Below are 18333 nucleotides of genomic sequence, written 5' to 3' on the forward strand. Positions count from 1 at the left end.
AAATTTGATCATCACTTAGATCAAACCAAAAAAGCGCAACACTTCCTTATGGCCCAAGTTATGAATAAAAAATCTACGGCCGATATAACAATAATTATTCATAAGGAAAACCAATCATTTTCATGAAATTTTGAGAACAAAATTTGTTCTCATTAATATATAATTGAAAATCAATTAATTTCGCTAACATTAAATTCAATGTATTAAACAATTCCATACAAAATATTCCCGGGGGTGAAAATCAGGTGACCAGGAGAGCCAGGTCTAAGGAAGTTTACAATACACTTTTGAACCGAAGAAAATTGAGTAAAACCATTAGAAACATCTTATGCAGACCTTTGGGGTACAGCCCCGTATAGAGAGTTAGCGAGTTTTCTGGGCCAGAAAGCCAGTTCTTTAGGGTTTGACAATGTGGGCGCTCAAAAACTTTCGGCCGGCATAATAGCCTGATTGCAATCCATCAGATTTTATTGAGGCTTTCCGAAATCATTGAAAAAAGTTATGAAAGCAAAAGGTCTTCCGGAAGAACTGCAAGACAGTTGGTTGTTGATAAGTCCTATCCAGCATTTTGCTCAACTTACTAAAAAAATATATTTTTAGCAGATTTAATTAGAAGATACTTAGTATCTTATCCGCAATCTAGTTCATAAAGTTCTGTCCATTTCTCATGACCATTAACGTTTTAGAAAGAATGTAACACGTCCTTAGAATTCAAAATGGGAGTAATAAACCTAAATTATTAAAAACGTGGTGAAAACAGAAATTGCTTGGCGCTGACCTTGGAAGGGGATAAATGTCAATGAGTTTTTTACGAGCTGAAAAAGAACGCGGTGAATGTTAATAGGAGATAATGCCAAAGACATAAAAAGGGCTGCAAGATGGTCGGGGCTGAAAGTGTACTCATGCTACAAAAATCACTTTGAGCGCTATCGACTTTGTACATAAAAATCATTTTATATTTATCTTTAAGTTCAAAGTGAAAACTTCCCTGTTTTAAATATATTTTTGTATAAATAAAGCCTGTTTTCCCGATATGCACTTTTTTGCAACTTTCAAACACTGACTGTTCTGACTGGTTTAGGTTGCCAATAAAAATTTACAAGAATTGATAAGTAGCATCGTTGCACCGAAACCCATTTCCTTCGGCGATTTTAATCTCCCTAGCCTGTAAAGTAGAAGGGAAATTTAATTAATTTTCCTAGAATAAAAAACAGCGCCAAGTGCTCAAAAGAAGCAAAAACGCACTTCGGCGTTTATTGTTCGAATCGTTTGGTTTCAATCGATATAAATTTGTATTTGTATTTTTCGCAGATTTTTAAATACCCTTTCAATGTCACGACCCTTTTTTTTTCGTCAGCCGGTCTTGTCAATTTATCTGAAGAGCAACTCGAGTGTAAACTCATTTATTTTGCACACAGATAACCTGCAAAATACAATAGATTTACTCCGTTATTTGTCGAAGCTTGTTCACCCCGCAATATGTCAGAGTATCTCTTTTTGAATACAGATGTCTTTCCTGGCACGTTTTCGAGACAAATTCTCCAGTTTTTATCTTTTGAAACGTATATGCATTGGAAGGACAATTTTTCTTATTATAGCAGAGTAACTGTTAAGAGAGTTTTGTCAAAGAAGCTGCTGAAAATGGAGGATACATTTCTTGAAAGGTTCTGGATATATTAAGATGGGAAAAATTGAACCGCATTACCATACTTTAATTTTGTCCGTTCCAAATGTATTACCATATTTCGCAACAGAATTTTCCAGAAATTTTAGGGTTGAGAAATTAAATATATTTGTTTTCTCTTCGAAAATGGGCAGCATTTTGTTCACAAAAAACGCTGTATTTGAAGCAAAAATAGCAGTTTTTGTCTTTTATCCGAAACTGTCGAAGGCACTCAGACTAACAGCAAGAATTAGTCCTGCAGAAGGATCAGTGCTTTCGGATTAGAAAATATTTGGGCCAACTTTTACATAAGGCATAATTGAGTGGAGATTCTTTCATTCACGTACAGCACATGCAGCTTTCCCTGCAAAAGTAACATAAAGCTCCAAGCAATGAAAAATAAAAATTGCGGTTTAAATTTGTTTTATTTTTCTGAATAAATAAACGATTTTTGAACAATTTAAGAAACTGTTATTTGACTTTGGTAGACAAAAGTTGGATCAATATACATTAATTAAATGGGAAATAAAGCAACTGGAAAGCAAAACAAGTTGAAAGAACTTTCACTTGCGCCTTCAATTTGGCCAATTACCGAGTTATTGACTTCGCAAACCGAAAAATAAACTATTATGGCTCTTGGCGTCACGAGTGAAACGACAAAGAAAAATGCAAAATTTATGCGAATCTCGGTTATAAAATTGAATGGAAACCTCAATTACCATTCGCTTTTTTGTCTATTCGGTCTGGTGGCCTGCCAACTCTTGAACTCATTCTGTTTGCGGCACAATTGAGAAAATCGCCTCTCATAGGTAAGCTGGAATACTGAAAGTAGTAAAATGTATTGAACTCACGGCAGTATAATAATAGAAACTTCTACTAATTAATGCTAAGCAAATGTGTAAGCACTGTAACAACCTGCACACTTTCAACAATAAAGTGTTTTGTCGTCCAAATTTTAAAGACTTCCACCCTCAATTTGCTCGTAGATCATTCTGAAGGGAGGAAAGTTATGAAATTTTAACAATACGAGTATGTTAACCGTCTTTATAATAGAATTTATAAGCCTGAAGGGCTAATTACAGCACCCCAAATCTAACTCTGCCTAAGGGTTTGGTATCGATCCATGAGATATATCGGGATTCAGTATTTATTATTGACTGACTGATTAATTGGATTAGTAAAATTTCACCCAACGATTTCCTGCCTCCGTCAACACCTATAAATTTGATCAAGATCTTATAGAGTTATGATCTCGGATTTTGAAGTATCGAGAAAGAGAGAAAATCAATTTATATATAAGTTCAATACGGCTGAGCACTTCACGAGCACCAACAGGGGCCAATTGAAAAGGGATAAACCTGCTGGGGTTGTTGTTTTAAGATTTAAGATACACAATACGATGATTTAGGGTGTATGATTTGCAGCTGGCCAATTTCTTAGCGAAGAATGCGGGTATTTCGCCTTAATTCGCTTTCTCGTGGTAAACGCGCCTGTGAATATTTAACCCTAATTATCGCTGAAGCTTTATGGGCAAAGTACAAAAATTTTATGCTACTCAGCGCATCTTTTTGTAATTGAGCTTCCTCAGTAGTTATTAATATTTATTAGCGTAGATGTTCAAACAAATTGCATATTAATATGTCCATTGTAGTTAGATGAGCTTCATACTTTCAAAACTTTGCAGGTTTGCGCAAGATGATGTAAGCAGTAATGATCAAGCTCTAAAAAATACATTAAGAAGCTTACAAAAAACATAGAACAGACGGCGGTAATTGTTTTTCATTCTTGCGTTAATTCTCAAGGCAGGTGAAAGGATTAAGCGAAGAAACTCGGAAAATATACAATAAAATAAGGCACATCGGTTTGGTAAAAGTTGTCAGCTTTTTAAATTTATTTATGCTATAGAAGCTTTTCCGGTTATTATAGCGCAATTTTATAGATATATCCTAAAATATAAGCGAGTAATTAAACAAATTTTCTTATATGCATCTATTTTTTTCTGGGATGATTAATGTAGGTAACAATTGATTTTTAAAACTGCCAAATTAAGTTAAATAACTAAAAGTGATCATCAAAAATGCATTAAAATATTTGAAAGTGCATTTTATATAAGAGACAATAAGAGCAAATTTTTCAATGCAACTGAGCAATTTTGATGTTTTACATTTGCCTTCCATTCCCCTTTTTGTACATTTTTATATATCTTTAATTCTTACCTTATTTAGCAATCGGTGATGTTTGTTTTTAGGCGAGAAGATTCTCTTCCTTTAAAACATGCCATTAAAAATTTAATTGAATTTCAGTCAATGTCCAAGATAATGCAAAATGTTGAATTTACAAGAATTGCTCTTTGCTCATTTTTTATAATTGCTTATATATTCTGCTGTATTCTGTCGAGATATTTTGGGCCTTTTCTGACGAGTGTGTTGATTCGCAGTTTTCTGGGAGAAACATCGTCAACAAAACCATTTCAGCAAAACTCGGAGAAAAATATGAAAATTGCACTTTGTAAATAAAACAAAAAAATCTTTGATACAAAACTGTGGGTTAATAAATTACAACATTACGAACTTTAAAAAATCTTACCAGTATTTATAGTTAAGCAGTCTCGGCATGTTAACTGTAACAATCTGTGGACCATTAGTTACTACAAATCTGTTATACATTGTCCTATTACTACTTTGTTAGAGAATCAAGAAAATATCGCAACAAAGCACGCCATTTCCTTAACAAGAATCATTAAAATTGTCCTTCTGTTTCCGTTCAACGTCATTAAGATAACAGATTCACGATAGATTTAAAGAAACCTTAGAAAGGAAGTATTGTTTTCCTTTTGGCGTAAAAACTCCATCTTATTGGGCAATTTGCAACAGCCTTAAATCGAGCCGGAGCTTTAAAAGAATTGCTACTTTGTTACTGAAACAAAATGCTTTTTTCTGGTATCGAGCAGTTTTTTGTCTCATATTTCACTGATGTTCTTCAAGTGCATAAATACTCATTCATCATTACAAGAGCGCCAATAAAACGGATGCTTTTCGTCTTCGCTGCTTTTGCTGGAAATTGATGCAGAAATTCGACCTATTTAGATTGTTTGAGATATCTTGCATATTTAATTATAAATTCATCAAAACTTCTTATAAACATACTAGCTGAACAGAGGAAATATATCATAAGAATCTAAACAAGATTTTATGCAAGTTTGACCCGTTTCTATCACTCGAACTCCAAAGAATTAATGACTTATTTTGTCTCTTAATTTATATTAATGTTCTACAGAAAGGATCGTTAGTTGCTTGATTCAAGCTCAGAGTGCAAACCCATCAAATGCAGACCTGAAGTAATTTATTTAAGACACTCTTGCACTTGTAGCACATTTCTTGCCTCACAGATAACAGTTTAGGAACAGTTGCTGAGATGCATTAATTTCGTTTGTGCATCCACTTTTTTGCGTAAGCAGCCAATGATGCAGGCTGGGTACTTATGAAAATTCCCTTTTTGCATAGCTATAGCTAAGCATAAGAAAAGGTTGTTTTTTTACTTTTCTTGTGCCTGACTGCGGACTAAAAAATAGAGGAAGATCATCATGATAAATATGCCAATGCAGATTAAGTTTATTATTGATTTTAATGAAAACTGAGTATAAATAAATTGAAGTTACATACACGTAAGTGTTTCACAACTATTCTAGTAATATTGATTTAGGTTTTCTTTGAACATTAGTTAGTCTCCCCGTAAAAAGAACTTCTGCGTCAATTACCAAGGTTTCGGAATAACTATTCACTTCTTCAAGCTTAAAATCGTCGAAAATCCTCATTATTATCAATTTTTTCTATTTTATGATGCTGAAAAGTAATTTCCTTCTATACTGATGAAGCTCCACATTAAACTACTGGTTCGCACAAAATTGAGCGAAATGATACATAAATAAAACTAACAAAACCGAGTACAATTTCCCGGAAGAGTCATAACCGCTATCCGTTATTTTAATAGCCCCAACTACATACGCTATCTGTTTCGCTAATTATTGTCTTCTAGTTGTGGTTATGTAGTTATTCAGGTCTAGGGAGCAATTTTTAAATGCAAAATAGTGCCTTAAAATGAGTCGCATGTCTCGCGAGTAAGTTTTTAATGGTCTGCTGGATAAAATTCGCTGAAACAGATAATAAAGCTGCGTTAATGATCATTTCATTTAAAGCGAATTTTAAACAATTGCGTATTCAATAAATGTAAATAATTCAGTCTTATTTTGGTATTTGGTGGTTCTACCACGGATTGGCAATGATTGGCTAGAAATGCTGTAAAAAGTTGTAACTTTCTGAAGGAAAACGTCTTTTAACCCCTTCTCATACAGCATGGTAAATTTTAATCCGTAAACTGATCAGGTAAAATGGGTACCCATCGAAGATGGTTTGCCGCAAAACGATTTCATTTCCCATATCAATTTTGTCGCTTGGGCAAAATCGTTTGACGTGCTTTATCCAGGCCTTTGGCCAGAAAATAAAGCAAAATTGGATTATGAAGGCCGGAATTTCGTGTTTTCCGATTTCACAATACCCTCTCGCTCCGGGCCTCAATTCAACGGACAACAACGTTAGTTTATAATTCATGCCTCTAACGGTCGGAAAATTGCTTTCCTAACTTCAAGTGACAGGGTATTTTCAAACGTAATTTTTCCTGTCTTTGCATTGAGTTCGAGCTTGTTTTAGCGTCATATTGAGTTTACTTTAGACAGCCTCGTAAATCTTCACTTCGGCATTTATGCCGAATGGATTTACTGGATCATTGTATAGTAATGCTACTTTGAAAATTTTTTGCCTGTAAAAAAGTTCAATTAAAATAAACATGAGGTGAATTTTGATTTTATTAGTAATGTTACCTAAAAGTACCTAACAACATTGTAAATAAAATTCACATGATTTTGTGAGCAGGGCGGATTTCAGAGTTTCGTTAAATTTGTTAATCCCAACTATGGAAAACATTTTGTAAAGAGAACACCGTAAAATCAGTATTAATTGGGCTCTTAAACCAACGATCGGAAAATAGTTATCTTAACTTTGCGCCACAAGTCTCCTGAGGATTCAGCTTAACAAAGCCTAAAATACATTTTTAAATAAAGTGTTTGCATGCATTTACTTTATATAACCCTTCGAGCAGAATTTTTATTGATATAAGGCAAACTTGTCCATATTCAAGTTTTATTTAAGTGCTATTTTAACATCTTTAAGGCCCCACTTTGAAATAAGTCTTCGAGTAAACAAAATATTTTGCTGGTTTTATGTCCTGGTAATTTTTCCATAAAAATTGAACTGGGTATAAAGGCCATTAATCCTGGCGCGTCTCGTAAAATAGTGGTTATCTAGTACTTAGCTTCAAAGTTTTCCAACTTTCAGTAGACTAATAAAGCGGGATTTTTAAATTCGCCAACGCAATTTCGCCCGGAATTAAATTACTCTAATATAGACGAGGTATTCTTTAGTTTGTCTAGCTCAACGACGTTCAATTTGGTTCTTAAGTAAATATTTAGAAATTCCTGATGCAATTATTTTGATTAGGAATTCACTGCATGTAATGATCAATTTCTTACTCTTGATGTGTTTGCAGTATTGCTTCTTTCGATGTAATTCTGAACACTTTTATGCAGCTTCCAATCGTAAAAATCTAGGATTTACATTATCCAATAACGATAATAAAAATGTACTTTTGTGGAATATTCTGACTCGCTAAAGCTTGGATTGGGATGATTCTTTTAACTTCTTTAAACGAAATTACAACAAATCTCCTTTCTGTCTATTAAGTTTTGTCTGATGAGCCTTCAATAATAAGGACACACTGAAGACCTGGCCTAATTTTAGAATTTTAGTAGTGGAATTCTCAAGTTTTCAACTACTTCTTTAACAATGTATATTTAATAAACAGCTTGTTAAATTGTGTTAGAAAGTCAAGCATATTGGGCTTTCAGAATATGTAACAAAAACCTTTCTGAACGGTTCAAACCTGCGGAAAACCGAAAACAAACTCGGTAAAATATGCTGAGCGAGTTAGCAATTTACAAAGTGATATGTGCAAATTGTCTAATGCGTTAGTTTTGGAAAGTTTGACATTGTATGCTTGAAAATTGCTGCAGGCACATGCCAACGAAACGCTACAAACTCAATTAACATCTAATTTGAGGTTGATGCTTGTGTGAGTAGATTTTCACATGGAATATGCAGATTTGGATTTACTAAACGACTTTGCTAATGCTTTTTTTAGATAACATCATCGACTTCTTCTAAAATCGTCTTTTTTCTTTACTAAAATCGCTACAACTGGTCTATTGTGATTTTCTGACTTGATAAACTGCCAAATTTTCGCCTAACTAAATATTTACAAGTTCACAGTTGGATTAGTTCTACTGGCTTAAAGTAAAGAGTTAAAATTAGCCCATAGTATGCACACTTCAGTATTGTACTCATTCTGTTTACTTAATGGCAAAACCAATTGCATATTTATGTCTGCCTGTATCAAAATTATTGACACTTTTTTGGCGCGTGCAAATTTGTTTATAATTTTATCTAAACATTACATTTTGACTATACATCATGTTTAGTTAAGTCAATTATTTTAACAATTATGACCATAGCAATCAGCAATAAAAGTTCCAAATAGTTGGCTCGTATGAAAACGGAAATCAAGAGCATTTCGTAGGCCTCAAAAAGCTTCGGATTTAAGATAAACAAACGTGCAGGAAAATAAGAGATGCTAATCGTAATCGTCATTTCCGACAGCCTTTCTCTAGGAACGCTCATAGGGAATAGAAGAGCGAAACGGGATTTAGAAGGAAGAAGAGTGAAAATAAAAATCGTTCAGAATTCTGATTGTTGCGAGTTTGGTTTCTGTGTGTTAACATCAATAAATAGCGGTCTCATAACGTATGTTTTCATTCAACTGCGCTCCCCCAGATTAAAAAAAGGATTTTCCAAACTGTAGCAAATAGCAGTTTTAACGTTTCACCATATTTAGCACGTATGTCATCCTGCAGATGCGGAAAATGGCAAAAAATCGTCTTGCAATTCTGGATTTTATACCCCCGGGTAAGCCAATATAGATCTCGAAATGTCAATTTTTCTCCATTGCGCTCTACCCTCTGAAAACTCGAAGCTTCCAAACTAAAACCAATAGGAATTTGAAATTGTCTGTATCTTTATAGCACGCTTGACTCTAAATAGACTAAAAGTTTCAAAGAAATCGCCTGGAATTAGGATTTTTCCCAGCTTTGTTAAAATGAGTCTCAAAATTAGCAAATAGTGGTAACATTAGGATGTTTAGAATTGTGGCTTTTTGATGATTTAATCAACTGCGCTCTATCCTCAAAAAATTTTGCTCTTCCAAACCAAAAGAAGGAGGATTTTGAAATTGTTTCCATATTTAGGCCACACCTCACTTTAACCAGCCGAATTTTTCATAAAAATTGCCTGCAATCAGGATTTTTAATAGCTTGGTTAATATGAGCATCAAAATAAGTTAATATCTGTCGCATAATAGACCTTTTATTCAACTGCGGACGGCCAGTTAAAAAAATAGTGTCTTCCAAACTAGCGCAAGTAGCAAGTTGAAATGTTCACGATCGTTAGCTCACACTTGGGGCTTCAGATCGCACTCTATAATGTATTTTTAGCCCATCCACTAAATATCGAGAATGAGCAAAAGCGACAGCAAGAAATGTTGGCAAGTGGCATTAACGCAGATGAATTGCACATACATTTTCAAAAGACTCACCAAAAAATCCTGGAATAGCTCCTAGTGGCATCACAAATAAGCTCACTAACAGATCAGCAATTGCCAAACTGAGCAGGAAATAGTTGGTGACGTTTTGTAGTCTCCGATCCAGCAGTACTGCTAAACAGACCAGAATGTTCCCCACGCCTCCAGCAATTATAAAAACTACCACAAACAAGAAACTCCAGTCATAATTCGCTTTGTTCCATAAAGTGTGAGTTTCATTGGTACTGGAATTGCACGTCCAAAACACATCGCCGCTAATGTTTGCAAAATGGCAGTCTAGAACTGGAGCGCGCACTATAAAGTTCTGAACGCCACTGCTGAAGAAGTTTGCCAGCACTTCAGCAGTATAGTTGGTACTGCAGCCAGTGCACAGATATTTAGTACTGTCTCTGGAGAAATAGTCATTTTCGCAGAAATAATCGTAGATTCGACGATTCTTTCCAGCGCACTCTAGAGTTAGTGTAGAATTCACTCCACAAGATGTGACAAAATCGACGTTTTGGGTGCATTGTATATCCTCAATCGGAGCTGCTTGGAAGCCAAACCCCATGGTTTATTTCAAAGCCATAGGAGATCCGTCCTGAAATTCAAATGGAGATTATTAGGCGTGTTTGTAGAGTTTGAGATTAGTCTATCTATGAACTATAGGAATACTAACACAAATCCTGTCATATTTCACACGGAAGCTACCAATATAAATATTATCGCTTAGCTGCTTTGCCTGAATAAAGACGAATAATCCTATGTGATGGAATTATATTAACAGCCACACTAAAATTAACATCAGCAGGGTGTTTGGGAAAGAAAAAAACATTTATTTAGTTACAATTACATCCATTTGTTTAACTAGTGTTAACGCATATCATGTAAAGAATAAAAATTGTTAACGCGCTCAATCAATGCGCACAAATAATGAAATTAATATCGGATAATATGATCAAGGTGCGAGCTTCGAAATGTAAATTTCTGAAAATTGTAGTGTTTGCAAATTTCAACGGTTTTATGTGGACTTTATAAAAATTTTTGACTTTCCCCAATCCGACAAACAAAATGGAAACTATATATATTTGGACAAACTTGTGATAAATGGCACGAAATGAGTACCTGATCTTCGATTATACGGCAGCCTTGAAACTGTACAAAATACAGCCTCTCGATTAAAAAATCGGGCAAAAGCTGTACTTTATTTCACCACTTTCACCGCACAAGTAGCCTGAAAGCCGTACCAGTGGTTCCCGGTATCGCACTATTGTATAGAACCGACGCACAGGTAAAATCTTCCTCCCCAACATTGTCCTTGTGCTCGAACATTCGTAGGCATAAACTTTGATTTATATTTTTTATGGCAAATAAAGCAGTTCTCATTTTCAAGCAGAGAAACAAAACTCTGAACATAAATACTCAAAAGCCTGCTCAGTACTAATACATTTACTCAGCAAATTGCTGCTTTGTTTAATATTCTTAATCCGCATTCTGTTTTAAAATATTTTTTTGTATTTTTTATGGGCAACTGTACATCAGCAAAAGGGAGAACTGAAAGTTAATATCAGTTTCCTTAGTATTCGGCCAAACTAAAAAAAAGTGTCTTACAATTATTGAATGGCGGTTACCAAAACAGGACAGAGAGCTGAAAAAAACCCGGGAGAATAAGTTAAAAAAAATCGTTTTTAGATCTGTTTATAAAGTCTTCTAATCAGCGTTTTGTTGTATCAGACTGCTCACCAACCACAAGGAAAGCCAGAAGACTATATATAACGAATTACTTGAAGGCAAATCGACTTATTGCGATGAGACTGATGAGAGAACCCTCAAATGTAGTTTAGCGAACAAAATCGCCTGCACAGGGAGTTTGAAGGTGGGACGAAGCTCAATATTGGTAAAAATGCAAAGGTTTCTAGATATTTTCGTTAAGGAAATCCGTGAGTGCTCTGATTACTTGATTGAAATTCAGCATTAACATCGAATTCAGTTTCGTTTAGCGGACATCTTCCAAAATAAGAAAATCCTCCAAATTCTGGCAGGTAAAAAAGCATTACGTAATTGGTTTATTGGTTCGCAAACTTTTTGAGTTGGATTTCTTGATTTTCATTTAAATTAGTCACTTGAAAAAATGCACATCACTAGCCAGATATCTAATAAAAGCAACTGGAATCTTTAAAAATAAATAACAAATTTAGCTAGTTTTAGCTGGTTTGAATTCACAGTTTTGGGTAGTCTGGGTTAATTGTCGGTTAGTTAAGCAAAAAAATGCTCCTTAAGGAATACACAACAGCCTAATTAATAATTGAAACACTCTAAATTTGTTCAAATATTTTTTGAAAAACTTTAACTTCATTAAAAAGGTTGAAATAAAGGCAATAACTGCGTTAGTAGAATTAAAACCATATAGGTTGACCATTAAAGATGGTGCCCGACAACAGTGAATAAATGGTTTTTGCCCGATACGGAAAGTCGAGTCACTCAAAGGGATTTAAATTTAAAAAAATTGAATATTAGAAACTTTGATTCGGATCGTTATTTTAATTTTCCAAAAAAATTGATTGAAATTCAACAGATTTTAGCTAAAATACTGCGTTGGAAGCACCGACTGTTGTCTTACCAAATTATGAGCCTTAGTAGTTAAGACGTAGGATAAAGCTAAACACTAGTTGCCATTTTAACCGCAAATATGTTATAAAATCTGCGATAACTATCGCTCCTATGGCTGTTGTGTTTAAATGCGTGATTTGCAAATCAATTTGCCAGCTGCAATTGTTGCATAAAGCGATTATTGGGGCCCTGAGCCGGGAATTGCGAGGCGCATTTAATTGTAGATTTCATTCGAAAAATGTGACTTTACCGGAATACCAATCAGCGTTAATTTGGGCTATTCTGTTTCTCGATGCTAAATCAAATGCGACATTACTGGGGTTGAATATTTTCAATTTCTGCATTCAAAATTGCTGATCCAAATTATTCAGTGTTTCGTAAAACGCGCGATTGATATATGTGCTAGCCGTTAAACAAGGTGAAAATCTCTTTCAGATATCCGCATCACTTCACTGCCGATAAATAGAGCTGTGGCAGTCAAGGAACTTTTATTAATCCACATGAAACTCTAATCGTTCGTCGAGAGCCAGCCGGAGCAAGCTGCTATCAAATTCCCGTAAATCCAGATTTTCGAAAGCCAATTATCATTACCGCACTTGAAATTAAAATCTCCCCATCTCGACTTAACGACAGCAATTTATTAGAGAAACAGGACTGATTGCGAACAGCGAACTGTTTTCAGTTAACTTTGTCGATTTAGTGAAAATGTTGCATTCATTTTGAAAAACCGGGTTAATTGACGCCGATTCTTGATTAATGGTTCATTAAGAGTGACAAAGAGCCGAAAATCCAGAACATTGTTTAAGTGTGACGAATCGATACTTTCATAATAGGAAAAATTACTTGGGAAATCGAATGAAATCCGTACATGTAAAGCTATTTTTAACTTGGTTGCCTTAAAGAAATCGGATTGCACACAACGCAATTTCTTTTTTGCACTTGAACACGACAGAAGTGCACTTTTCGCTGTGTCATTTGCAATTTATTTAATTTTTATCTTCTTTTGTGTGATTTTCCTTTCCAAGTTTGCACATATCTTTAATCTCGTGTTATGGGGCGATCTGTTTGATTTTAACTCCAGATAACACTGACATGTATGATTTATTTTCGGCTTTCACTTCGAAAGTCGCAGATAAATCTTATCAAATCAAATCAATTACGTTAAGCCTGTGCTGGTTAAGGTAATTTGCAAAAATATGCATTAACTGTCAGAGTAAAACCACACAACTTTGGGAAATTTATTTTAAAACATTTATTATAATCAAAAAACATTGGTTTTTCGGAACATTTTCGTTTGAACAATGGATTTGTGACCCTTAAACTCCAATTCCCAAACAGTCAAAAAAAACTATTATGAACACATTTAAAAATAATTTTATTAGCAAATGTCCCGATTGAAATAGCTAATTTAGGAGCTGTATTTATATTCTATTGATAGGTAATTGAGTGAAAAACATACATGAATAAGTCCAATCTAATATGAATTCAAATTAATCGCCCAAATGCAATTTGCTTTTCCAGTGTTCTAATTTATATTGAATTTTCATCGTAGACCTAAATAAATATTGATACAAGCAAAAATTATTTAATTTAAAGCCAATGCTTAAACTAAAGCTCCGCGATTACGAACAACGCAATTAAGTCAATTTTCCCTGTAGGCTAAAATGATTTAACATTAATTACCCGAAGAAAAAATTACAGTTTTCATTTAAATGGTGTGAATGTTCAGGCACAAAAGAAGCGTATCCGAATGAGTCGCTACTAGCGAATTTATTTTTCTGACAGTGGAGACCGAAATAAATACCCTGAAAACAATATAAGCTGAACGCAAAGGAATTAATTTCGCTGGTTAGCCGATATTTCAAGCAAAACAATGAAAAAATTGTAAGAACAAAAGCCTCAGTAGACAATAGGCACAAGAAAAGGATTTTAAACCTTTAGATCGTTTTACCATTATTACCAGAGAAAAATCTTGACCTTAACTTGCGGATTAAATCGTGGGAAGTTTTAGATAGTGTGTTTTAATTAAATAAACAAACATATGGCCATTGTGCGCTTTAATCTTTCGGTCACTATGAAATTCATGTTCAGTCCAAAGTTTGTAAGGCAGAACTTTCAATCTCGAAACGTGAATTGTAAATTGAAAACAACTCACCTCAACCGAAATTACCATAAAGCCAACCTTTTCAGCATGGGGGAATCGAAAACCCATGTTTTAGGGCCTATATTTACATTTGAAAAGCGGCTATACAGGCTTTTATCAAGTTTGAGCACTTTTAAAATTTTTCGCTTTAATTTGTCCCGCTGGTTGGCGCTTTAGTTCAAGTTTTCCACCCAAGTAAATGTTTCTTGAGACGTTTATATGGTACATAGAGCAAATATCAAGACTGTTGGACTGTGAGCAGAAAAAAAATTTCTTAATACCCGCAACTATTCGAAACAGTTCCATTATTAGGTTCCTATTCCAATAACTGTCAACTTTATTAATTATGTATGCAATCGATTAATCTATCATCTCACTATTACGTACTTATAATGTAATATTGTCACCCAACTAATTCCAATGTGCTAATACCTAAAGCTGCAAATATTTACAAAAAGTCTAGTTTGGTTTAATACAGTTTTATCACCGTCTTCATTGTTACTTTATTAGCGGAAAAAATATTTATTTTACTACATCCACCATCAAACCCGAATGTTTAAACTTTGTTAATGGCTTTACGCGCATTCCTATGTGCTTCTCGATATTTCCTTTTGAAAAAATATATTTTCCAACATTTAAATGATTCGCTAGATAGTTTTGTGATCTGCGAACGACAGGTTCATTCATCATCCAAGTGTCGATGTGCCAATGCGCTGAATGAAAAATAATTAAATGTACATGTGCATGTCGTTAGTGCAGTATAAACAAATGGCGTCAAATTGTTGATAGGATTTTTTATTTTCAAGTCAATACTGGGTATAATTCGAATGGGAAATATGAATGGATTCAGTTTGTTGATGCAAAATGCATTAAAATAATGCAAATCCAGGGTATTTCGGTTTTACTAAAGAGCCAAAAGAATGGCAAATGGCTTCTATTAATCATATCATCAAATTTCACAAAAGTGATATTAGCTAAAGTTAAATTTGAACATACTTTCTTTAACACCGGGAACATTAAACCGCAAAAGAACCGTTAATATGCGTGAACTGTTTAAATATTGTTTCAATTCGTGCTTTCCCAATATATGGTCTAAGAATATCAGCCATAGACTTTATAATACTATTGTCTAAAATCTAAAATAAACAGCGAAAACATATGGTAAACATGCGGCAATTTTGCTAGACTGATAATATAAATTGTACATTATCACATTGAAGTACGGTTAAGCAAAAGGAGCCTTTGAAAGCAACCAGCACGACAAACGGCAAGTTTTCTGCTATTAAAAAACATATTAATTATTTGTGGCCGGTTTTTTAAACATTTTTTACTTAGCCGAAAGTGCTCAAGAAGTATCTGAGCTTAGAGTAATGAAGAAGTCAATTATTTGTCGTTTGTGTAATCCATTTGTTCGCTTGAACCGTAGGAAAGATTATGAGATGATGAGCGATTTTAAGGAACTTCTCAATTCTGCAGCTCCAAAGCTGGCCAATTTGAGCTTAAAGCGCAATAAGTTCAGTCGGTTTATATTGAGTTAGTGTATGAGCATATTTAAATATATTTTTCTACTATTCATGAAAGCCTCATTAATGGAATATTGATGAAAAAGCCATATATAAATAAATATTCCAGAGGAATGTCACTGAATTTTGCATCCATACTTAGATAATAAATATTTTTCAGTAAAGTGGTGTAAAAATGAATATTCAAATATTCTGGTAATTTGCATCAAAATTGGGGCACATCTACATCCGACACTTCAAGGCGCGAGTTTATTTTTAAACCGGAAATCTGGATAACGAATACATTAAAAAAATTAATTTGACTAACTAGTCTGTTGCTAAAAATAGACATAACACGCAGGTTGTTCGGCAAATACCTTCAAAATGCAAACGATAATGTTGCTACTTAAACCAACCATTGAGATAAGTTAAAAAATTCAATAATTTCAGTAGTTTATTTCAGATAAATAACCGCAAAGCGATTGAAGCGGCTATGATTATTTCCAGTGTGGAAACATCTCAACTTTTTCGCGGTTTCAAAAATTAGATCTAACCAAATATGAGCATACAAAATTCAATTCCTTAATCGAATATTTACAGCAAGTAATTTTCCTTTTCCGTTTTTATGATACTCGTGCCCATGGATATTCCAATTTAATTTTCGTTTGCTCAATCATTCATTTACTTTGGCGGCAAACTATTTCTTAATTGCTCTCTAAACAACAAATTTTTATGCATAAACAACAACACTTGTGCAGGATTTACGGCACCCTACGAACATGTAGTACTTTGTTTGTCGATGAATTATCGAGAATTTATAGACATATTCCTCAAACGATTTATTTTTAGATTTACAGGCCATTCCAGAAAAACCTGTTTGTAAACTCTTCAAAAGCCAGTCGGTTAATTCGTCTCGACCACTCTAAACAATTTTGAAATGCCCAAAAACTTGTTTATGGTTGTGAAGTTGATGCTTGAATTCGAATCTTTTTTCTAATTTGACTTCAAAGTCCAAAACAACTTGTCTAAAAAATATCTGGGTATTTTTTGTATTGCCTAAAATTAAATTATATTTGTGTTGTTAGTCCATTTCAATATTATTATTAATACAGATTTTATTATATCTATATTTTAATCCGAATTGCGGTTTATTAAAAATTCTTCCGGATAATTAAATGCCTCCACCCACAAACTGTACAAATTCCTGAGAATTAATAAAACGCTGGGATTCCTACAAAAGTAAATTATTTTTGCGTTTAATTTTCTGTTAATTTGCTCTAAAAATAAGTTAGAAATTCGCCCACAATTGAACGGAAATGAAACTCACTTGGGATTTTTTACAATATGTTTCATGCGAAAGGGGTTCTAAAACTTTCCTGATAGGCATTTGAAGGCTTATTGGGCTGAATTAATCATTTGTCGCATTTTGGTTCTTTTAGCTGTAGAACTTAATTAAAACCATAAAATATCCGGTTTTTCGCTTTTCAGATGCGGGGAAAATATGTATACAATAAATAATGTTGTGACCTCAAAATATTCCATTGATAAGTGAAAATTTTCAATAAACAAAATAAAGCTTGATTAACTTTCAACTCTGTTTTCTATATTCTGTTTTTAAAAAATTGCCTGGACTTGCAGTTGAACTTTTCTTTCGAAAGTTGATGTTTGCTCTTCAAAATATGGTTTTATAGTGCATATTGTAAAGAAAAGACAGCGAGGCGAATTTTGAACGAAACCTTCTTCGGTTACATTGGAATAAGAAAAGGTGTGATTTTGGTGTTTGAAGATCCCAAAGTTTCAATWCYARTCCATTGTGCTTCAMAYTATCGAASGYCTTATTGTTGTTCCGSAAWATATATTKTTATCAYTTACACAAGCTAGACTTGCCTGGCAAACAAAAAMTTATAATTCCACTTAATTAATGATCACATACATGCAACAAGACGCTTAAAGCGGCTGGTAGCAAATGAATTAGCCATTTGYTTAAATTGTATAATACAGTGTTAAATTAATGACAATATGGACATTAATTATACATCCATAGGTTGATTGTTGACTGATATTATTAACCTGTTGTTGTTGTGCAGCAAACGATAATATTGGTAGTTTTAGCTTTGTATTTCCGCATTTGAATATTCGTACCGCACAAATGTGTTCCATGTCTGCAATTTGATATTCAGAAATAATTTTTTAATGATTGCAACTGAGCAAATTGTTCAGTATGTGCCTTAAACACAGTTATTTGAGGCAACAAAAACAGTGCGTTGTAATAATTTTTAGATAAATCAATAGGAGCTAGTTAGCTGCCTGCTACACATAAATTATTTGCCTCTAATTAACACAGGTAAATAAAATGTTTAACAACATTGAATTATTCTAGTGGGTGGTAATTGCAGCTCAAATTTTATAGAGAAAGTGAAAAAAAATTAGTTCGAAACAAAATAGATGGTTTTCACAAATACACCTTCGACTGAAAGACTCGGACAAATAGTTGAAAAATCTTCTTGTTTCTTGCTTCAAAAAAATGTAAATTTTTGGGCTAATTAAATCAAAACTGAAAAACAAAATAAAGTGCTTGATAAGGCCTCAATTTAAAACCTATATCAATATGTATCAGGCGAAACCTTTGAATGGGATGGTTATTACAACAGGCCGAAAACCCAATTTCACGG

General features: G+C 33.8%; 1 protein-coding gene across 1 annotated transcript in view; it reads right to left on the bottom strand.

Moving 5' to 3' along the window:
- Nucleotides 1–18333, bottom strand: part of LOC125505553 (5-hydroxytryptamine receptor 2C-like) — a gene marked incomplete at its 3' end in the record, with an annotated part of 43769 nt that overhangs the window by 19600 nt on the left and 5836 nt on the right. Inside the window, exon 2 of the mRNA XM_048669551.1 lies at nucleotides 9422–10007. Within this exon, the coding sequence (XP_048525508.1) occupies nucleotides 9422–9977 (556 nt within the window). The remainder of the gene's footprint in view (nucleotides 1–9421; nucleotides 10008–18333) is intronic.

This window comes from Dendroctonus ponderosae, unplaced genomic scaffold, assembly GCF_020466585.1.
Source record: "Dendroctonus ponderosae isolate FM_Combo_2020 unplaced genomic scaffold, Dpon_F_20191213v2 Dpon_F_20191213_87, whole genome shotgun sequence".
Lineage (NCBI taxonomy): Eukaryota > Metazoa > Arthropoda > Insecta > Coleoptera > Curculionidae > Dendroctonus > Dendroctonus ponderosae.